This window comes from Suncus etruscus, chromosome 11 (genome assembly GCF_024139225.1).
Source record: "Suncus etruscus isolate mSunEtr1 chromosome 11, mSunEtr1.pri.cur, whole genome shotgun sequence".
Lineage (NCBI taxonomy): Eukaryota > Metazoa > Chordata > Mammalia > Eulipotyphla > Soricidae > Suncus > Suncus etruscus.
In genome coordinates this window covers 69,980,111-70,004,723 of record NC_064858.1, presented here as the reverse complement: position 1 = coordinate 70,004,723, position 24,613 = coordinate 69,980,111, and the positions used below count along the sequence as shown (strand labels likewise).

Genomic DNA, 24,613 nt, shown 5'->3' with positions numbered 1-24,613 from the left:
CTACACATGGATGGATATGAATACTTATGCTGAATGAAATAAGTCAGAGGGAGAGAGTAGACACAGAATAGTCTCATTCATCCATGGGATTTAAGAAAAATAAAGACATTATTGTAATAATGCCCAGAGACAATAGAGATGAGGGCTGGAAGGACCAGCCCCATGATATGGAGCTTACTACAAAGAGTGGCGATTTCATTTAGAGATATAATTACACTAACAACTACCATGAAAATGGTAGTGAGAGATAGAGGATGCCTATTTTGAATACAAGCAGGGGGTAGAGTAGAGAGATGGGGGCACTGGTAGTGGGAAGGTAGTTTCAGTGAATTTATAACGGAAAATCAACTATAAACATATTTGTAATCATGGTGCTTAAATATATTTAAAAAAGAATAAATTAAAAATAAATCTAAATAATGGCTGTTTTCAAATAAGCTGGTTAAATAAAGCTTAGAATGCTGTACCTGTTTCATTTGCCCTCTTTACTAATTAATTGTCTTTTTTTAGGTTTTGTGGCCAAACCTGTTTATGCTCAAGGTTCACTACTAAATTAATGCTTTAGAAATAACTTCTGATGGGGTTTTGGGGCCATATGTGGTGCCTGAAATTGAATGTGGATCAGGTATGTGCAAGATAAGTGCTTGATCTGCTTACTATCTCTCCGGCCATCTACCAGTTCATTTTTATCTCACATTATTATTTAGGCTTTCTTTTTATCTTCTTGACTGTTCTGGGCTCCACCCAGCACCTAAATTAAGGCTCCATGCTAAGAAGTAACTCCCAGGTTCTATGCTATGCAGTGGATTCCAACAGGACCAATGCATTAAAGGACAATGCTAACCTCCTGTACTTTTGTATAGAACCAAATAATTATTGGTAAAGTTAGTTTTTGTGTACATCCAATGTACTCTGATCTTAAAAAAATTTTTTTTGGAATAAATACAGTACAAAGGGAATGCAAGTTGCCTTGCATACAGCCAATCCCAATTTGATCCTCTGAGCACCACAAGGGGTCACTCATGAGAACAGAGCAGGAGTAACCAACTTCTCTATCCCACCCAAGTTTCTTAAACAATCCTATGTAATTAAGCCTAGAAGTTTTATCTACTCTACTTACATGACTAATTTTCTAAACTAACCTAGTAGATACAAATGTTTGCTGGACAATTCAACTTAGAATTCCACTTTTCATTTAAAGGTTACCATACATACCGTAATGGTAAAATTTACCACACCAAACTCACAGAACAAGTTACATAGATGCTCACTTATTTAAAAGAATTTAATAAGTACAGTGTCAGGCTGTGTTGAGGAAAACTCAAAGAGGAACAGAACACTTAGTTCTTTCTTTCAATAAGCTCAACAGATTGAATAAGAGGGCATATACTGGTATGCATACAAAAAACAAATGGACTGTCAAAAGTACTTTATTATGCTGTCAGTATAGAAACAAACTTACTATTATATAGATGATACCTCTGTGAAAAAGAATAAAATGTAAAAAAAAAAAAAAAAAAAAAAGAACTCACACATTCTTGGGGCCAAAGCAAATAGTATGCTTGCCTTACACAAATCTGACTTGGGTTTGAACCCCAACACCACCCTTTGAGCTTGCCAGAAGTGAGTCCTGAGCAGAGTCAAGAGAGTAAGACCTAAGCACTGTCAAGTGTGGCTCCAAAACAAAACTAAACTTAAAAAAAAAAAAACAAAAAAACCCCCAACAAACTACTTTTTCCCTTTTTGGGGGATGATGGTGCTTAGCGTTTCTAGGCCACACTTGGTGGAACACAGGTTTATTCCTGACTCTATACTTGGGTTATAGTGTCAGGGTTCAAACCAGGGTCAGCCACATACAAGGCACATAATTTTACCCCCTGGATTATCTCTCTGTCTCTTTCCTTACTATTATCTCTTCTTTTCATTCTTAAAAATGAAGTTTTGAAGTTCTGGCAAACCCTACTTGACTTCATTATTTAAAAAACATTAAAGCCAGGGCTGGAGAGAATAATACAGTGGGGAGGGTGCTAGCAATGCACACAGATGGCCCAGACTCAATCCCAGCATCTTGTATCATATCCAGCAATGCTCAGAAAACTACTCTGGTTCTGTGCTCAAGGTTATTGATGGTGCTGAGGCTCAAACTAGTGTAGGAAACATGCCTTAACCCTTATACTACTTTCTCTTGGGCCACAATACTTATTTTAATTCAGTGTTTTGACTAGCGGCTGAGAAAGTCCAAACATCTTTAATTTACATAACGAATTAAAGATATAGATACTCAATCTAGACCTGAGGTTTCAACTTATGCCACTTACTAGTTCTATTAGTCTTTGGCACGACAATCTATACTAATAAAAATAATTTCTACTATTTATAGATATGTAAGGTAGGAGTGATAAAAAGTACTGTCACCAAAGAGGTCTTGTGAAGATTAAATTATGTGTTAAGAACAGGCCAGAAGTAAACAATACTTTGTGTACTATCAATATTAATTCTAAAAGTCTTATGATTCTGCTTCTCTTTTTAACAAGGTTGTTTAAAATAGTTTTTTACACAGTTTTAAAGATGTTGATGGTTGAGTATCCATCATATAATGTATAGTACCATTCACATTTCCATCACCATTGCCCCCTTTCCCCCCCCCCACCTGCCTCTATGGCAGATATTTTTCTTCTCTCTCTTTTTTCCTTTTAGACACCATAGTTTGCAATATTGTTATTGAAGGATTATCAATCATATCACTGCTCATCTGTACTTCTGGGCAAATGAGGTTGTTGGTTCAGTGGAGAACCAGAGATTGTGATATAGCTTGGGCCCTATGGTGTCAGAAAATCCAGACCACCTGAAAAGTGCTCAGGGGCCTCCAGGGTTGGACTTAGAATTCTCAGGGGTCCATATAGTGCGAGGAATAAAACCTAAAACAAACTCATGCTACACATGCACCTGACAGCTGTACAATCTCTCAGTTCTTTAGTCTATTTCTATTAAATGCAAAGGAGTCCTAAGTAGGCCTCAGGTCTTCTCCGAACTAATACAATATTACTTCTCAACTGCTTACAGGAAAAACAGCATTTTTCATAGAGACTTGGATAAAGGGGTCTCCTTTGTATTGTTACTAGGATAAAAAATACCCATACTTAAGTGTCTTAACTTTTGTGATTCTGTGTGCATGTTACATTTCTCTCTACAAAATCGTTTAGAGTGCTGCCAGCTGACAAATGTTTATTTTCATCATTTTATCATCAATCAAACATGCTTCTTAAAAAAAATAAAACTTTTTTTCTAGTTGATGTTGATAGTTTTATGGTCTTCTACTTCATTATTCTACTTGCCAAGTTGCTTCTAGGCAAATTTGCACGCTAGTTATGGTGACCATTCCATTATTTTTCCCAGTTTATACTTTATATTCTTACTTTCTGATTCCTGACTATACTTTATGCTCCTTTCAACTAGCCTGTATTCATCAATCTATGTATTTTTATTTGAAGTTGATTTCAATATTTCTTGTGAAACTATGGAACAGAGATTACTTAAAATTCATACCAATAAAATTTGGTTCTATTCAGATTTTTCCTTGGAATAGAGAAATCAATTCCAGGAATTTTTCTTTTCTTTTCTTCATCTCTGGTCTGACAGAAAGAAAATGTTACAATTCATTAAACTGCCCCATAATCCATCAACTATACTGGAAGCATTTTAAACAAAAGATAGTAAAACAAAATTTAGTATAATAAAAAATTAGTAAGGCATATGTTGCCATATACAGAGAAATGATAATACAAAATACATCCCAAATCCAAGTTCTTCTCATCATTCCATCTATCAATTCTGCCACTGCTATTCTTATCCATCAAAGAGAGTTTTTTTCTCTACAAAATTTTACATAAATTCTTACCTAATCAGCCAGATTATATCCCTCCTCTACCTCACTCCCTAATAAGCTCTCCATTTCACCCAGAAATGCCCAAGTTCTTGTAGAGCCATGATCTTTGCTAAAATGGTACCTTGCTTTCCAGCCTTCATTTCCCTGCATGATCCCGCAGACTAGTCTACTTGTATTTTTCCTCAATATTCCAGGTACCCTCCCAATTATATAAATTGGCTATATCAAGTTGGATTTCCCCAGGTCCACATGATTTATTCCCTCAGCTTATTTACATTTATCTTAAATAGCACCTAACAAGTAAAGAGAGTAGTTTTTAAAATTTTCTTTTTGGGCTATATTCAGTTGTTCTCAGAATTTACTTCTTGCTCTCTGCACAGAGATTACTCCTGGAGAGCATGGAAGACATATGAGGTGCCAGGTCAGCCCTGTGCAAGGCAAGTACTTTTAGACTTATCTCTCAGGCCCAAAGAATGTAGTTTTTATATTTGATCCTACTGCTATGATTCTTCTTGTAACATTAAAATATAATGGGGTGAGGTCATATAATAGCACAGTGGGCACAGTAGGTAGGGCATTTGCCTTGTATGTGGCTAACATGGGATCCCCACATCTGGTCTTCCGAGCCTACCAGAGTGATTTCTGAGTGCAGACAGGAATAACCTGAGAGCCGCCGGGTGTAGCCTCAAGAACCCCAAAATATATGTATTTATATATATATGATATATATATTTATATATTTTTGCCATGCCTGAGATGGTGCTCAAGGTTCATTCCTGAACCTGCTCAAAGCACCTTATGTGGTACCAGGAATTGATCCCTCATCAGCCTTGCAATTCAAGTGCCTTCCCTGATATTTCACCCCAGGCTCAACATTAAAACTATTTTTAGGGGTCGGTGAGGTGGCGCTAGAGGTAAAGTGTCTGCCTTGCAAGCGCTAGCCAAGGAAGGACCACGGTTCAATCCCCCAGCGTCCCATATGGCGGCCCCTAGCCAGGAGCAATTTCTGAGCACTTAGCCAGGAGGAACCCCTGAGCACCTAACGGGTGTGGCCTCAAAAACCAAAAACAAACAAACAAACAAAACTATTTTTAAAAGCTTCAGAGTTGAGAACCGAGATTATTGTTTAATAAGCTGATTTTATTCCCTCACTCAACTCATGACTGTCCTTTAATGTCAACAAGTTCTAATATCAGATACTTTCTAGATCAGTTTAAGCATATAAGTCGCTTTTCTATTACCTTGCCGATTAACTTCATTTTGAAGTAGCTCTTCCATCGCCTCTTCCTCAGCAATATCTAAAGGAGTGTCCCCTTCACTGTTAACTGCTCCTACGTGTGCTCCCTGACCAATCAAAAACCTGCAAGATCAAAGGAAAGAGAGTAAAGCAAATTCATTATTACTAACGTAAGACTCAATGACTCACTCTATAAAAGTAGCAATGAAAAGTAAGGTTAGTGAATGGATATTTTTTAAAGTGTTTTAAAAATATAACAAAGAGCAGAAAGCTAATATAGCAGTTACGATATCCTACCCTGGGCTCGTTTCCTAGAGCCATTTGGTCCCCAGAGCAACACCTAGAAACTCAGGTATTCTCAACACTACAGAGCCCAAAGCTGCATTGAATGTCTGGGTTCTTGCATGACTATTGGCCTGGTTAACAAAAATGGCCAAAGAGGTGCCTGGGTCTCATACACATTGCCTGAATTGATGCCTCTGTCCAAACTACTATAGAGGGCAGTGTGAGTAGTTCAGATAGGGAGCAAATGCATTCGTGTAACAGGTAAATTTGTGGGTTTATGCTCCATGCTATAACTATAACCACAGCCATCAATCACTATCACCAGCAAATAAAATAAAATAAAATGAAAACCTACAAACGTGAATTCTTTTAATTTTTATTTCACATCTCTATGAAACGGGTTTCATACCACTGAAGTAGGTCTTAACTATGTGCTCAAGGATGGGATCTAAAAAACCAGACAATGATGAAGACATATTAATATTCGTGCTCATCACTATGTGCAAATCAGTTATAAGAAAATTGAGGGTTTTAAAGAGACATAAATATAGCTTCAAGACAAATACTTTTTAAATATTTTAGGAAGTCAAATCTATTAAAACTGATTCCAGTTTTACTTTAATTTTATTTTTCAAAACCTAATAATTGAATTCTAAGAAATAATTTAGATGTCATGAAGCACACCAAATATCCAGACTAAAAGGTTATGGATCTCTCAATGTAAGCTTCATCAATGAATAAATGGGAATAGGTATACTAGTGAAGGAAATGTGCAAAATTACAGATAAATTATGTTGAAACCTGAAGTTAATATATGAAATGAAGTAAGAGATACATAGACACCATCACCTGGATATGAGAAGTGAGGATAAGGAAGATGTCAAAGATAAAATAAAGTTCTTGACTTGTATGATGTGATAGATGGATAATGACACTAATTAGTGGTTCACAAAAATACTGTCATTTCTTACAGCTGATTAAGAGATTAAGAGATATATTACTGGGGCCGGCGTAGTGGCACTAGAGGTAAGGTGTCTGCCTTGCCAGTGCTAACCTAGGGCGGACCGCGGTTAGATCCCCCGGCGTCCCATATGGTCCCCCAAGCCAGGAGTGACTTCTGAGCGCATAGCCAGGAATAACCCCTGAGCGTCACCGGATGTGATCCAAAAACAAAACAAAACAAAACAAAAAAAACAAGAAATATATTACAAATACTTCTTCCCCCAATATTCTCACAGCATTACAGTTTCATAGGACAAAGGATATGGTTCACATCTTGCAGGTTTGAGGTCCTAGGTTCTAATATGGCCCTGTCCTCTACCTGCATCACTAGGTATAGTCCCATAATAATTCAAACAGTGCCTTTTTTTTTTTTTACATAGTACAGTTTAGTTATTGACTTTCAGACTATGATATTAGACCCACTGTGAGATATGCCAATGTCACAATTCTTTTTTTTTTTTGGTTTTTGGATCCCAGCAGTGCTTAGGGGTTACTCCTGATTCTACACTCAGAAATTGTTCCTGTCAGGCTCGGGGGACCCGATGGGATGCTGGGATTTGAATCGCCATTGGCCCTAGGTCAGGTGCTTGCTAAGCAGAAGCCCTATCATTATACTCTCTCTCCAGCCCCTTAATAATTTTTTTTTTGGGGGGGGACACAAATTTTCTTTCAATGTAGTTTTTTCCTATAATTCTACCACTTAATTGTACTAAGCAACATTAAGAAAATTATTGGTACCTACCAAGAGGAAGGATTCAGGGAGGTTGGAAACTTAATGACCTGGGTGGTCAAATAGTGCTTTTTAAAAAAATTTGTCAGAAGGAAAGGGAATACAGATGGAGAAGGGATAAAGGAATCTTTTTTGGTGGGAATGGGAGCTTTTTTTAAATACAAGCTTTCTGCTTTAAATTTATTTGGGTATGCATATTAGGCCACAAAAAATGAACACCATTGTCAACACCATTTCATTATGTGGCCTGTTTTACTTAATATTTCGTAGACATTTCTCCCTTTCATTTTTACAACCTCCTCTATAGAGGTCATAACTGAATTGGGCAATTTTTTCTGTTCTAGACATAAAATATATGTATAAATAAACAAGAATATTTAGCACTATTTCCTACAAAAATGTAGAAAAACGAGTGAAGAATGGTGGTATGGTTCACTTGTATAGTACAAGTGGTGGTGGTTCGACATTGCTTGTATCAATCTCTGGGAACACACAGGAGTATGAAACTATTCTGTTCCAACTTACGTTAATTATGTATGATGTACATAGTTATATACATGGTCCAAGACAGTATGTTGTCTGCTAAGAAATCATGTAATTAGAAAAATTTAAGTAAAACACTTCTATTCTTCTTAATTATACTAAAAACATTTGAGACAGAAAACAAAAGGACTAACTTCAAAGTGGTTGCAATGCATGTGGCAGAGGAAGATATATGGGAAGCAGCCTTAAGAAATTACCAGGTCAGGGGCTGGAGAGATAGCACAGCAGTAGGGCTCTTGACTTGCATGTGGCTGACCCAAGACATACCTGGGTTCAATCCCCAGCATCCCATATGGTCCCCAAGCCAGGAGCGATTTCTGAGTGCATAGTCAGGAGTAACCCCTGAGAGTCACCAGGTGTGGCCCCCAAATAAAACAAACCAAAAAAAAAAAAAAACAAACAAAAAGAAATTACCAGGTCAAAACCAAATAAAGACAACCTAAAAATTATATAAATAGGAAAGAAGTTAAACTAACAGTTAAGCTCCCAAACTTCTGGCAGAAGCAGAGCCTGGTACAACCACTGAGCAAAATATTTAAGAATAGGGGCCGAGAAGGTGGCGCTAGAGGTAAGGTGTCTGCCTTGCAAGCACTAGCGTAGGACGGACCGCAGTTCGATCCCCCGGTGTCCCAAGCCAGGGGGGATTTCTGAGTGCATAGCCAGGAGTAACCCCTGAGCATCAAATGGGTGTGGCCCAAAAACAAAAACAAAAAAATTTAAGAATATATATGTATACAACTATCCCATGAACATCAAAACTATCATTTGCAAGTATAATATGAAATACTTTTTAACATGTTTAGTATACACTAAACAGAAATATGTACAAACATATACAAATATTAAAATATATAATCCCATGGGCTTCAATTTTTTTTCTAACTTACTCTCATAAAGGCAAAGAAGGAACAAAGTATAACTCAAGGAAATGAAAATGAGACCAAAGGAATCCCTGAGAGTAGCTGCAGTGCTTACAAGCCAAGGGAATAGAAGGGAAACCACCTTAAAAACTATCAGATCATTAAAGGTGGGTGGTGGTGGTGCCTAGATCACTCTCAGCTCCCAAGAAAAGAAAAAGAGTGGAGGAGAGGGACAATAGAGACAGATGAGACACAATGGAAGACAAGGGTCAAGGAAATTCAGGTACATTGGTGGTGTTAAATGAATGACAGACCTAAATGTCCAAACCAGAGAGTTTACAGTATTGAAATTGTGAGACCAAACAAACTTATAAAGGTCAAGATGGCAGGGGGTATGGGATAAACTCTGGGAATATTGATGAAGGGAGATTGACACAGGTGGGGGCAATAGATGCTGGAACACTGTACATCTAAAATTCAACAATAAATAACTTTGTAAATCAGTGCTTTAATGAATTTTAAAAAATAAATGTAGGAATTACTGGGTCAAAATCAAATAAGAAAATCATCTAAAACTCGAGTAAAATTACTTAATTTTACTTAGACTTAGTATATATACTCGTGTATAAGCCGTTTCCCCCCACCCCCCCAAAAAAAACCAACCAAACTCGTGGTGGCTGCGGCAGTGATGGGTGGTGGTGGGTGGTGGTGGTGCACGTAGTGTCCAGTTGTCTTCTGCAGTCTGCTGGAGGGGATGGTGCTTCAGCTCAGTCTACAAGTGGAGGCTGAGCTGAAGAGTTAGGCGGCTGAACTGAACTGGATGCCACTCAACTATTTTACCCATAATATTCTGTGTTTTGTATGACAGCAGTGATGATCTGCGAACTCAGTGATGATGACAATGTCTATGCTGATGCCCTCACATCAGATACAGCTGAAGCTCTGTTTGGACATACAGATAATTAGGAGGAAGAATCCATTTTGAAGGATTTAACCTTTGTGATTTAGCTTGGTTACCTGTTAAGCTACGGTTTTCTTCACTCTATTTAAAGTTTTAAAGTTATTGTTGCTAGTTTACAGGTTTTCTTTAGCAATAAATATTGAAAAACATTTAACCTGATTCCTCAACTATTGTAATTGTTTTCGGTATATATTTTTATTTTTGAAATTTACTGCTGCTGCATTTTCCACCTTACCTTATACTGGAGTCACTGCTTTCCCTGTTTTTAGGTTTCCCTGTTTTAGGAGGGGAGTGGCTTATACTCAAACATATATGGTATACTGTGATCGACAAGACTGTCAATGATAGAAGAATACAAACTCCACACAACCCACCAGCAGTATTGTATTGCAATCATTTCCATCAATATCGCACAAGGTCCCCCCACTCCATCTCTACAAATTAATTTAGAAATATTATTAGTTTGGTTCACACGTGCTAATGCAAATCTCTGTCCTCCTGACAGTTTTATGACATCCATTAATTTAAAATATTAGAAGCTGAGTTAATAAAACATGTGATTTAGGATTCTGTGAAGTTTAAATAAGATCATCTTAGAAAATGAAATAAATATACTGCTGCATTCAAAAATCGTCACATTTACCAAGAAATGTTTAAAATAATGTGAAACAAAACTTCTGACTAGCTGGAATATAAGAAACTCACGTTAAGGGACTCAAAAGAATGAAAATAAGATTCAGGTCTCCTTCAGAACAATCAAGGTGAGGAATTAGAAGCAAATCATCTGACAACTAATTATGAAAAGACTTTAATATTCCTAGAAAAACGTCACATAGAAATTTCAAACTGAAAATCAGAAGAGTAGTAATTAAGAATTTCCACCCAAATAGTTTACTTTGTTAAGTGGGGGGTATAGATTTAGTGAACTATCTGATGGGGATAAAAGTCTTCCAGGTTCCATGGCTAGTAAATCTAATTGTCACCATAGTGGAGGTGCTAAAATGCATCATTACCGACAGAGCAAGCACCCCCCAAAAAAAACATTACTACCACATTTTCATTACTTTTAATTTTTCCTGATTATTTAGAGTCAAATACTCCTTATTTGTTTTATTTTCTAAATCTCTTTGTCCTACTTCTGATCTTGCTCTTCTTGTTAGCTTTTTAGCCTAACAATCTTCCTAATACATGGAGCAAGGAACATCCTCCAAGCTGCATCAGCCCCCAAATTAACTTTGTTTCTGTTTGGTTTATATGGGGTCTCCCATGCAGTGATGGAGCCTAATGATTCTCAGTCAAACATTCAGTGCTCAATGAGAGGGCCCAGATACAGTGCTGGTCAAACTCTGTGGCTTGAGGTTTCCAAGGCTAATTTAGAGATGCTCAGGGATCACAGGTGATGAGACCAAATTGGGTCAGTGCATGTTTCTGTATTATCCCCCAACCCAACCCGCAAATTAAAATTTACCCCAAGACATCAAGATTCCTTCAGTTGCTCTAGTGCCAGTTCACATTCCCAGTTTTATCCCTTTCTCTTCATAAAAGGATATTTCTTAAGCCAGACTTTTAAACCAATAAACCAGGCCCAATATTTCCTTGGTTAGAGAAAAGCTGATTAAAGCTTGACATACAGAAATAATCAATAACTTCTTCCTTATATATATAAGTTCCTTATATATATCCTGAACTAATCATTCTTTTATTGTTAACTGACTTCACATGTACTGGTATTCCTGAAGACTACAGATCGAAATGCAGTGAAGTATTTAATTGTACAATATACTCTTCCTGGGGAATCAGTGCTGGGCCTTGAAGCTGGGCTAGAGGGGTGGAGCAAGTGTTCCATGTTTGTATAAAGCACCTCAGAACTCTAGCTTCACCTGAATGCTGCACATTGCACCCTAGGGTTCTGAACTCAATCAAATTCAAAAAGAAGAAAATGCAATGTTACCCAACTTGGAATTTTAAGAAATTTTCTGGCTGTTCTGGTGAAAAATGGGGAGGAAGCAGATGGTTATGGTTTGAGTTAAAAACAAGAGTTTTATTAAGAGAAATGAAAGAGGTAATGGAAAATGGTCAAAACTGCATCTATCTGAATAGTCAGTAGAGCTTCAATTGACTCTGGAATAAAGGTTAGAGTGAAGAAAAGACGTGTGTGTGTACATATGTATGTATGTATATATATAAAACTAGAGTATAAATAAATCAAATATTTAAGTTATAATATCCTTAAATAGATGAGTTAAGTAAGGAATGATAAAGTAACCAAGCTAATGTTTCTTTTTCTATGCTGAAAACAAAAACATGAAAATGTCTTGACAATAATCCTACCACAGCATTTTAAAAGAAACCTGCAGAAGTTGGAGCCGGCGTGGCGGCGCTAGAGGTAAGGTGTCTGCCTTGCCAGCGCTAGCCTAGGATGGACCACGGTTCGATCCTCCGGCGTCCCCTATGGTCCCCCAAGCCAGGAGCAACTTCTGAGCGCATAGCCAGGAGTAACCCCTGAGCATTACCGGGTTTGCCCCCCCCCCAAAAAAAAACCAAAAAGCCGAAATCTGCAGAAGTAGAGCATTTAAAATTACTCTAACCAAGAAGAAAATATATATTAAGTGTACTACCTAATGTACTATTAAATGTACTTATTTATGTCTACTACATAAATAAAATTATAGTAGCTGAACACAATTTTTTCTACCCTTGAAAATTTTTATTAAAAATACTGGGCAGCTAGGTAAATGGGATGCCATCTGCCTCCAGGTCCTCTGGAAGCAGCAGCTCAGGGAGGATGGAACCTCGTGCCCTTGTCCCTTCTCCTTGGTCCCTTGACATGTTCTGCTGGGCACAGCACTGCCCTTTCTCTCCACTAACCCCAATGAATGTATGCACGTGTGTACATGTGTGTGCAGGCTTTTGTGGACTCGAGTGTGTGCTGGTGCCCATCTATGCCCTCAGCTGTGCCCTACCCCATTACCTGTGCATCCTCGCCTCTCCCAGGGTTGGGAAAAATGCTGTCAGGGGTTGTCCCTAACCGAGTTCTCATTGGCTGATACTATGTCCCCGTTTGACTGGGGGGGGGGGGCTCCCTGAAAAGATTCTGGCATGAACAGCTTGGAGGGGTCCAAAAATTCAAGGACAGAGCCCCATTCCAGTGGCAACCTCAGCCCCCCTCTCTCTAGTGACACATGAACCACATGCTGGGCAGACACAGCCTCTCAGGCCTGCAGCCTGGCCTTCCTCCACCTCATCTCTCTCATCATGATGCCAGTTTTTCTCTGGGTAGGCTCTGCCCCTGGGTAGATGCCCTTATGGCTCCCTCTGGCTCCCTTCTCAAATAACCCTTTCCCATTCCTGCCTTACGGCACTTACACTCTGACAATCTTTATTTCTTTGTTTTATTATTTTTTATTATTTTTCTTTGGCTTTTGTTTTGGGGCCACACCCAGTAGCACTAGGGGTTCCCGTTTCTGCATTCAGGAATCACTACTGGTGGATTCGGAGGACCCTAAGGATACTGGGAATTGAACTCAGATTGGCCCTGTACAAGGCATATGCTCTCCCCACTGAGCTATCACTCTGGCCCCTGTATGGGCAATGTTCAAGGGTTATCCTGCCTCTGCACCTAGCAACCACTCCTACAGTGACCAGGGGACCCTATAAAGTACTAGCAGTTAAATCTGACTTTCTTGGCCACCTTCAAGGTAAGTACCCTACTCAGGGTGTTAGTTCTCTGGCCTGGGACACTCACATCCATGGCGCTTTGGAAGAAGCTGCTTTCACACAAGTTCCAAAGAGGGTTTAGTCCATTTTCAGCCTCTTTTGGAAGATTCTCAGCATGTATGAGAGAGCAAGGACAAACTCCTCCCACCTACTTTGCCTGAGCAACATGTCCAAGACCCCTTCCTGCCTGAAGCATATCCCAGGAAAGACCACAGCAGGGTGAGGTCTGCATACTCCCCTATCTAGAAAGTGGGTGCGTGCTCCCTGGGGAGACGCTGGCCCAGACCACCTGGCTGCTCGGATTTTTTTTTTTTGGTTTTGGCTTTTTGACTACACTGGATGATGCTCTGGGGTTACTCCTGGCTTGGTGCTCAGGAATCACTCCTGGCAGGCACAGGGGATCCTAGGGCACAGGGATCAAACCTGGACCGGCAGTATGCAAGACATACGCCTCCCCATGAGCCAACATTGGCGGGAATACCGTGGGCATGTCCATCAACCACTCCCAGATGCAACTCCAGCACCTGCAGGAGCTGCTGTGCCACAACAACGGCAGCGACATGATGAGTGTCTTTTACACCCACCACCAGCTGATGGGGCTGCAGAGTGAGCTCTTCTGGGGGCTCCTGAGCAACCAGAGCGATGTGGTGCTGCAGGAGGTCCACGACAGCGATGGTTTCTTCGACAAGTTCATCAAGTACCGTATTGAGGGAAGCTGACACTGATGCTGGCTCATGCCTTCCCACTTCACCACTCGCCACCAAGTACCGCATGGACTTGCTGCACGGAGCATGGCCAACTGCACGCGCACGCACCTGGCAGGAGGTGTGGGCCCAGCAACAGGCTGGTACCATTATGCGATGAGCACTGGATATGAAGCCTTGCGAGACAACAGCTTATAGTTCCTGGCCTGGAACCTGTTCACCATGACGGGCAGCCCTGAGTGGGGCGCTATGAGCCCAGAGTTGCTAGTGCAACTGCTGCCACACTCCAATCTGGACCTGCAGGACGAGCTGGAGCTGTGGCTGGGGTGCGCGTGCGTGCGGCCACCCTGTTGCTATGGCCTCACTCATACTGCGCCATCGCTACAACCAAGATCCCGCCGGCAAGCTGTTCCAGCTGCAGGCATACTTGGCTGACCTGGCAAGCCACAGCCTAGCCGTGGCTGACATCTTGCTAAAGGTTTACCAGTTCCATTCCATTGCACTTCGCCAAATTCTTCGATGTCAATGGCAGCACCTTCCTGCCCTGCAACTACCTCGTGCTGGCCTGGGGTCATCAAAAACCCGGCCTGCAATGACCACAGCATCAGCTTCCAGATGCAGCTGGGGCCCAGTGTAGATGACTTGGGCAGCTGAGTCACCTGGAATGTGCTCATCTCCCAGTGCTGGCTGCCCGGCACTCTGGAGCCCGTGTAGATGTGGCAGGTACTACATTGCCAGCTGTGCTCCCCAAGGACGGGCAGCTGCGGCTCATGATTACTCCTGCCATCAACAGAGCCTAAGCAGCTGGAGTGAGCTTCCAGAAGACCATGCTGGTGGGGGTGCGTTAGCATTGCCGCCTGCTGGTCCACCACACCTACAGCTTTCACCAGAGCAAAGAGGAGGACGGCAACTTCCTGGCTGGCCAAACGACCTGCAGCGATGCCAACTCTGGTGGAGAAAGCCCTTCACCTGCACCTCATTGTCAAACTCGTCTTTCACACCTTCAACCGGACCTCCAAGTAACCCAGCAGGGCTCTGGGGTGGGGATGTAAGACCTGGAAAGGTGTCTGTGAGGTCCATCTCATGGCGAAGCGCTGGTTTGCACTGGAGCTCAGTGACGTGCAAGCTATGATGGTAGGCAAGATGTTTGATTCAGGCTGATTTCAAGTATTTGGTTGAATGAACCAATGTTTAGAGAGAGAAAAAAAACCTAAAAAATCTAAAGCATTTCCTTAAATATTTACAGGGAAGTAAAAAAAATTAAAATTAAATTAATCAGAATACAAAAGAAATATTATAATGATCACATTAAGCAAAATGTTAATGAAATAATCTGCTACATCTTTCAGATATAAAACATTTTTTCGGATTATATTAAAATTCCTATAATTAAAAAAAGCAAGGCTCATCTCATTTCAAGGCTATACTGAGAATGCAAATAAATTATATTCATTTGTCTACCAAGATGGACAGGTTGATTAAGATTAGATTGCTAGTAATACAATGGAGTACTAAGAACGTGAACTGATAAGTGTTGGAACATTATAGGACTGAAACTCAACTACAATCTAGAAACTCTATCATGGTGATTTAACACAAAATTTTTAAAAAGCTTTTAAAGAAAATAAAAAGAACAGCGAGAAATATTTATTTCACATCTACAAAAGTAATAACTTATTTTAAAAGGGGTCAGCGCTCTATAGACTGGAGCACATGCATTCTGGAGGCCAAATTTGGTCCCCACCATGCACAGGCTTCTGAGCACTGCCAGAAAGTAGCTCATAGCACTGCTGGATAACTTTGAAAACAAATTGGGAGTGCCAGAGTTGACTTGAGGTAGAGCATATGAACTGTGTATGGCAAGGTTCCAAGTTCAATCATCAGCACAATATGGTCCCTGAGAATCCCTCTGGTTTGGACCTGGCAATACAACCCAACCCCTAGTACCTTCATGTGACAGTTTTAATAAAAGACAGGAAAAAAAGTGAGATAAAAATAAAGTTTTAGGGTCTGGAGTGATGGTGCTATAGGTAAGGGTCGGTTTGATCCGCTGGCATCCTATATGGTCCCTCCAAGCTAGGAGTGATTATTGAGCGCATAGCCAGGAATAACAACCCCTGAGTGTCAACGGGTGTGCTCCCCCCCCCCCAAATAAAGTTTTAAAGTGATTATCTAAAAGGACAGAAGAATTAAGCATTACAACCTGGGTCCTTTTTTGCTTTTGGAGTGCTTGGAATCATGTGGTGCTAGAGATGGAACTTGAGGCTTCAGCAGAGCATCCCCTGAGCTATCTCCTAGCCCCATACCTTATATTTAAATAGAAATTGCAGTGACCAAAAACCTTAATGTACCTAATAATTATCTAGTTGGTAGCAAAAGCACAAAGAAAATAACTAATGTTTATAATTCCAAAAGTTAATTTGATAGTATATTACTAGTGGTGGTTTAGTAGGTGACACAGGACAGGGGACCTGTTTCTAGCTTGCTCAGTTCAGTACTATAAGACTCCTGCAGCATTAGCACTGAATCTAGGGCTCCAGAGTGCAAAATATGCTCCATCCCTTAAAACTGGCCCTAAACAAGTTATGTAACAATAGAAATTTTCTCTACACTCTGAACAAACAAAAAACAAACCTCCAAACTACTTAATTATTTTACTGTTGCTGGTATGTTACATGTCATAAAAAGTATAATGTATATATAATCAGTAATAAAGCAAATTAGTCAAATTAGCAATTAGTCAAATTAGCTCCCAGAAGTAAAATAAGGAAGAAAAAATATAATGATAAATGGTAGATGTTACAAAAAAATACTTTGGGGGTTGGAGCTATAGCTTACTTAGCTGGTAGGGCAGTTAGTTGCCTTGCAAAGGTCAGTCAACCTGGGTTTGATCCCCAGCATCCCATATGGATTCCTAAACCTGCCAGGAGTGATTTTTGAGCCAGAGCCAGGAGTAGTTCAAGCACCCTGTTTGGGCATGGCCCAAACATAAACAAATAAAAAAAGAAAAATACTTTGGTATTGAAATTGAATTGGAAACAATGACCAAACCCAGGAACAATGAGTACTTTGAGTACCCATTACAAGAAAAATGGTAATCCAGTTCCAAGGTAGAAAGCTTCAAAAAGCAGCTAAGGATACTAACAGAAGCTTCTAAAGATCATTTTATTTGATCATACCCCACAGACTTAAAAGTGAACATGACGAGAAAATAAAAATGTGAACTTGAGACTTAATGATCAAAGATAACATAATTTGCTTATCAATAAAGATTAATAACTACAAAGAATTATAAGAAAAAATATATCTATAAGTTCCTAGAGATACTTAGAATTACTACTCCTGCCAGTTAGTTCATCTGAAAGTAACTAATTCACACGTTATTTTAAAAACTAGGCATAGCAAGGGAAAGAAAAACCAAAAATGGCAACCTGAAAAAAAGCACAGGAGGTAAGGACTTGCAGGGCGTGTGATTCCAGTTTGATCTGGGACACTATATGGTCCCCAGCAGTGACAAGAATCCCTCCCTGAGCACAGAGGCAGGAACCCTAAGCATTACAAGGCATGGCCTAACAGTGCTGCCAAACCCTTAAATAACAATTATAGAATATATTTTTTTCCTAAAATATTTGTACTGAAAATAGCCATATAGTACATATGCAGAGACTCTTCTGGCTAATAAAAAAAAAAATACAATGAAAACCCCAAAACAACAAACTCTTATTAACTTAGAATCTTGGTGACATCCCCTAGTATTTTAACATGAATGTCATTCCTCTAAACTATATACTATACCATTTATCAATTCCCCTTACTCTTTAAATAATCTTTTTTTTTTTGTTGGGGGGGGGGTTTGTGGTCACACCCAGCAGCGCTCAGGGGTTACTCCTGGCTCTATACTCAGAAATCGCTCCTGGCAGGCTCGGGGGACCATATGGGATGCCGGGATTCGAACCACCAATCTTCTGTATGCAAGGCAAACGGCCTACCTCCATGCTATCTCTCCGGCCCCTCTTTACATAATTTTTAATTTCATGATGTTTACAGCCAAACTCATCCCAACTGACACAATGGATCATCAATCAAGTCTACCTGAGGAAAATTATTTATAGTTTAAGCTCAGAAGCCTGAATAAATAAATAAATAAATAAATAAATAAATAAATAAATAAATAAATAAATTTAGGTCGCACCCAGTGGCGCTCAGTTATTACTCCTGGCTCTGTGCTCAGCTGCTCCTGGCAGGTTCAGGGGATCATATGGGATGCCAGAATTTGAACTGGTGTTGGTCCTGTGTTGGCCACGTGCAAGGCAAATGCCTTACCGCTGTGCTATAGCTCTGGTCCCTGAGAAGCCTGAATTTTAAAAATACAAGAAATAAATTGGGGGACTGGAGAGATAGCATGTGAGGAAAAACATTTGCCTTGGATGCAGAAGGTCGGTGGTTCAAATCCCCGCATCCCATATGGTCCCCTGAGCCTGCCAGGAGCGACTTCTAAGCATAGAGCCAGGAGTAACTCCTGAGCGCAGCTGGGTGTGACCCTCCCAAAACAAACAAACAAACAAACAAAAAGAAATAAATCGGTTTTTCAGTTTACCTAAGATAAGTAGAACAATGATATTGAGTATTTCCTATGTGTCCTGTACTAATTTGATGTACCCAGTTAAGGTCAACACAAAACTAGAAAATAGAATTTTTATTTTCTAGCAGCTAAAACTGAAGTTTATACAAGTTAAGGACTATGCACAAGTATTCCTGAAGAATAGCTGAGGATGTATTGTTAATCTACACTAATTCTTAAGTATAAAATAGCTAAAGTGCACATTAGCTACTCGTACTGTGAAGAAAAGATCCCAAACCATTGTGGAGATAAAAAGAAAGAAATAAAGAATGAGAATTCTAATTATACCCTGAATAACCAATACTGTTTTGCAGCGGAATTTTAAAATTCTGCACTTTACAAAAAAAGAAGTCCTAGAAAAGAAAACAAATCACCTAGACTGGGTTTATTATTGTGGTCCAGAAGTAGAGCCCAGGCTGCCAAGCAGCCAGTGGATCATGTCTTTTGTCCTTTTTCTCCCTCTCTCCCTCCACTTGGCAATGTGCACACACCATACACACAGTTTATCTCTCTCCCAAAACACACACATATATATACACACACACAAAGGTTCACCACTTGCCGTCTCCTCTCTCTCTCTCTCTCTCTCTCTCTCTCTCTCTCTCTCTCTCTCTCTCTCTCTCTCTCCCTCCCTCCCTCCCTCCCTCCTTCCCTCCCTCTCCCCAAAACAGTGCAATACGTGCTGACATTGGTAACAAAACTCAAAGGACTCAGATGTGATTTCCAAACCTTAATGCTTCCTTTTCATCCTCTACATTGCTGCATGTTATCTCCACATGGAGGTAAGAAAAATACAATACACATGGAAGTATTTATATATTAATGTATCAAAGATTCAACTATGAAGGCTTACTAAGAGACTTTCGACAGAGCATAATATATTCAATCAGCCTGTAACTCATAACATCAGTTATATTTTAACATTAAGTTATATTCATACTAAATACCAATATTATACCATCTATCCATATTATATATCAATATTTAGTATAAGTTAATAAATCTGTTGCCAGCATATAACAAAATTGTTGGATATATAGGAATAATAATTATTATTCTGTAAAATATTTGAACTTCTTTGTTAAATCTTATTTTCTACTGGGTTTTCTAAAAAAGTTTTAAAACATAATCTTAATAAAACTGAAGCCAGCACAAACATACTACTTGAAGAATCAATCCCTCTATGGCAAAATAACTTGATAAAAATTTGTCTTTCCGCTAGTTCAAATGTTGACTTGTGCAGCCTTTCTGGAAAACATGGACATCCTTAAAAAACTAGGAACTGAGCTTCCATTTGACCCAGAATTCCCACTTCTTAGAATATACTCCATGGGGGCCAGAGCAATAGCACAGTGGGAGTTTGCCTTGCTTACAACTGACCTGGGATGGACCGGGTTTGATTCCTGGCATCCCATACGGCCCCCCAAGTGTGCCAGAAGCGATCTGAGCTCAGAGCCAGGGGTAACCCCTGAGCGTTGCCAGGTTTGGGCCACCCCCCGACAAATAAAAATAATAAATAAGAATTTATTTCTTGGACCAAAAAAAACCCCCCAAAAAAACAAAAAACAAAAATAGAGAAAAGATATTTACACCCCTATGTGCTGCACTATCCACAATAGTCAGAACATGAAACAACCCAAATGTCCAAGAATAGATGACTAGATAAAGAAACTATGGTACAAATATACAACGGAATATTGCTAGGCTGTAAGAAAAGATAAGACCATGTAATTTGGTCCTACATCAAGGAACCTGGAGAGTATTGTGCTAACTGAAGTTAGTCAGAGGGAGAGAGACCAACACAGAATGATCTCACACGTGGGCTATAACGAGTATATGGTGGAATAACAAATCTCCACACAGAAACAAAGAACACAAAACTGGTAAAGTTTCAGTAGGAACATGCCACTTGTAAAAACTAAGGGTCGGGGCAGGGAGGGGCAACATCTATGGTGGAGAGCTTAGGGGGGAAAAGAGCTGAAAGAATGGTGAGAAAGTGTTCCGTTCAAGACCCTATCAGCAAAGGTAGTATGAAACATAACAGAAACACATGTGTTTCATTCAAATACATACTTTAAAACAAAAGCATCTCTTTAGAGGCAACTAAAAGGTGGGTGGAGGGAAATAGACACTGATGAAGGGATTGGTATTAAAACACTGTATGCCTGAAATGCAATCATGAATAACTTTGTAATTTCACAAGGACTAAATAAAAATTTAAAAAATAAGCAATAACCATTAAACCACAAAGAATTATTCCCAATTTTTCCTAACCATGACTGTCAAGACTATTAATTCTTAATCATCTGACAGTGTTCTGTGTGTACACAAAAGAAAAGAAAGGAAAATTACTTATATCAATATAAAGTACCAAAAGCCAAAAAAAAAAAAAATGGTGAAGACTATAGTATCTATATTTCCAAGACCAACTTACTCTCTTTCTTAGAAAGAATAACTTTTATGATTCAAAGTATTATAAGACCACTCATTTACCTGAAATAATATTTCTATAAAATACCTGGTGTCTATAAAACACTTAGATCACAGTAAATACAGAACTGACTTACTCTGCAATATCAAGATATCCACAGGAAGCAGCTGCATGCAGAGGTATCCAACCTTCATTATCAGGCTGGTTAATATTTGCTCCATTTTCTACCAGGAACTTCACCATATCAACATTGTCATCTATGCAAGCCTAAAAACAAACAGAAATGAAAATAGAAAAATAAATTTAACCAACATTTCCAGTAAACATAAATTTCTTATTTTTCAGTTTTTGTAATTAACATTACTATTCTTATTGGTTACTCTTTTTTTTATTTTTTTGGTTTTTGGGCCACACCCGGTGATGCTCAGGGGTTAATCTTGGCTGTCTGCTCAGAAATAGCTCCTGGCAGGCACGGGGGACCATATGGGACACCGGGATTCGAATCAACCACCTTTGGTCCTGATCGGCTGCTTGTAAGTGCTAGCTGTGCTATCTCTCCGGGCCCATATTGGTTACTCTTGATTGTACTGACACAAAACAGGACAATGGGACTAATAAAATTTTAAAAGCCGTTGCTTAAAAGACACATACAGGGTATAAGGAAACTTTCTTAGGCTGAGAACCTGTTTCACATTCGATGGGCCTAGTTTCGGACCCCAGCACTACTAAATGTGGCTCAAAAGCAAAACAAACAAAAACACATATAATTCATTTTTTTTATAAAGAAACCTGTAAGGACAGTGAAAGGAAAAACATGAAAATAACCTAAATATGGCAATTAAGAATCAATAGTAAGTATTCTCTCTAGTGTAGATCATCAAAAGTGATCATTGGAAGACAGAATAGAAAATAAATCCTTTCAAGAAGACTTTGCCAAACTATTTTCAAAGTAACCTTAACTTCCTCTTTTCACTATGTTGACTTGAGTCCTTGGGCTGTACCACTATATGCTCATCATTTTTTAAAGCTGTTTTTACTTACTTATGTCTTTGACAAAAATAATAAATATATGACTTTTAACTGAATGTTAACCACTAAACACATTTTTACGAGTATAAAGGAGTCTAGAGACAAAAAATATGTGAAAATCACATCCTGGAGCAGGGTTCTCAAACTCAATTTACTTGGGGGCCACAGGAGGCAAAGTTGGGGTGAGGCAGGGCCACATAAGAAAAGTCCTCAAACGTCATTATTAACAGTTTTAATTATTTCTTCTGAACATGAATAGAACATTGAGTGAAGATCATGAGCAGTTCTTCTGAACATGGCATCTTTTGCCTATGCCTTGCTGCCAGAGACTTGACAGCGCTGCTTCTCACAAATCTGAACCACATTTGGCTTTAGAGAGGAAGCAGTTGAGACCCTCAGTATGGCTTGAAGATGATCATCATTAAGTCTAGACCTGTACTTTGACTTTTTGAAGTTCAATGTGGAGAATAACTTTTCACACAAATATGTGCTCCCAAAAAGGCACATGGTGTGCTTGAACATCCCAGAAAGCTCAGGGAAGCTGAGCCCATGCATGTCTGCTTTTCCACTAATCTCCCTGAACTTGGCTTTGAGATCAGAGTTGCACTGCAGGTCAATGAGCTCCATTTGAAGCACAGGAGGGGCATCTTGCATATCAAAGGAAAAGGGGTCCACAAAAATTTGGAAAGTGGCTCTGTGCTTTTTGAAGTCTGCAAATCTGTGATCAAATTCCTTCTCTAGCTTAAAAATAGCATCAACATATTTCTCATTACTGAATGGTATGCCTGCACCCACAAGTTCCTTGCATGCTGGCAAAGGTTTGTCTGAGAGAGCTGGGATTTCCATAACACAAGTTTTGTGGAGAATGCTCTCACATTGTCATAGGCAGCTAACTACTGTACAACCAGTGGGTCAGAGATGAAATCAAAAAGAAAATCAAGGGCCAGAGAGATAGCATGAAGGTAGGGCATTTGCCTTGCATGCAGAAGGACAGTAGTTCGAATCCCAGCATCCCATATGGTTCCCCGTGCCTGCCAGGGGCGATTTCTGAGCATAGAGCCAGGAGTAACCCCTGAGCGCTGCCAGGTATGACCCCCCCCAAAAAAAGAATTAATGATGCAGTTTTGAAATATCGATTTATAAGCTTTATTTATTACTATGCCTCAAGAATAGATTGTTAGATTCAAATCTCCTTTTCTCTTAACTTTAACTGCTGTAAGTTCCAAAACAATGTTTTGAAGACTAATGTTGAGTAAAATGACTCTTTATAAAGGGACATGGAAAAATGTTCACAATATTTTTTAATGCCAAAACAACTTTCCTGTTCAGAATAAATTTAGTAAAATACATTTTGAATAATAAATATAGGTACACAAAGACTAGAAGAATATATGCTGAAAACTAGTCCATATAATTAATGATAATAGACAAAGTAATTTGAGTGTAGAATTCTTATCAATTTCTATTTACTTCCTTCAAACAACTCTTCATGACACTGAGAAAACTCAATTGTTAATTGATGGGCATGAAAAACAGGCTATACCCTACAGCACTGAGTGTGACAGAGATGTTAGTAAGTACACTTAAGAGGAAAGAGATGGGACCCAGAGAGATAGCACAGCAGCATTTGCCTTGCAAGCAGCCAATCCTGGACCAAAGGTGGTTGGTTCGAATCCTGGTGTCCCATATGGTCTCCTGTGCCTGCCAGGAGCTATTTCTGAGCAGACAGCCAGGAGGAACCCCTGAGCACTGCTGGGTGTGGCCCAAACCCCCACCCCCACCCCCCCAAAAAAAGAGGAAAGAGATGTCCAAGTTAATACGTATGCCACTGGAAATAGAAACTTAACTTGGCATATCATAGGAAGGACTATGGATGGAGTCTATACCAGAAATATAAAGTATATATGTAAAGTATGCATATTTGTATGTATATACTTTGTACATATGTAAAGTGCTCTAAGTAATACCCCAGTACTAAGTGATAGGAAATAAATGCCTTGGCCTTACACTAAGACACATAAACAAGTATCTGTACATTAAGAAATTATCATATTTATTATGAAAACAAACAAGCTTATTATATTTTTTGTTTTTTCTATTCTCATATATAGCAGGACATCTGTATAGTAAAATAAACATCTATTCTCATAATGCATATATTTAAGATGATAAAATCATGGAATAGCAAGTTAAAAATAGATACTGTATCATTCAGCCACAGAAAATTCATTCAAATGAATAAAATTCAAATTTATTTTAACACTAGAGAAAATAAAGAAAACACAATGCAGGCAGAGTGGTGGCACAGCAACAGGGCATTTGACTTGCGCACAGCTGACCTAGGACAGACTGTAGTTCAATCCCCCAGCATCACATATGGTCCCCTAAGCCAGGAGCAATTTCTGAGTCCATAGCCCCTGAGTATCACCGGGTATGCCCCCATATATATATGCTTTGGCAGAGACTATCAAAGCTGAAAATATATAATTCTGGGTCCTGAAGATGAAAATGCAAACAACAAAAACATCTGTGTTTATTTTCAGCAGATTTTTTTCTATTTTAGTCTACCAGGTACACATCATTTCAGGAAAAATTAAGGAAATGGGC

General features: G+C 39.3%; 1 protein-coding gene and 1 pseudogene across 1 annotated transcript in view; one reads left to right on the top strand and one right to left on the bottom strand.

Annotated features, from left to right (window-relative positions):
* The window catches only part of PPP1R12A (protein phosphatase 1 regulatory subunit 12A), a 125,128-nt gene that overhangs the window by 69,634 nt on the left and 30,881 nt on the right, over positions 1-24,613 (bottom strand). Inside the window, exons 2-3 of the mRNA XM_049783366.1 lie at positions 21,114-21,244; positions 5,128-5,246 (exon numbers count right to left, since the gene is read on the bottom strand). Coding sequence (XP_049639323.1) covers positions 5,128-5,246; positions 21,114-21,244 — 250 coding nt within the window. The remainder of the gene's footprint in view (positions 1-5,127; positions 5,247-21,113; positions 21,245-24,613) is intronic.
* On the top strand, positions 12,687-14,977 carry LOC126022886 (BTB/POZ domain-containing protein 17-like; annotated as a pseudogene).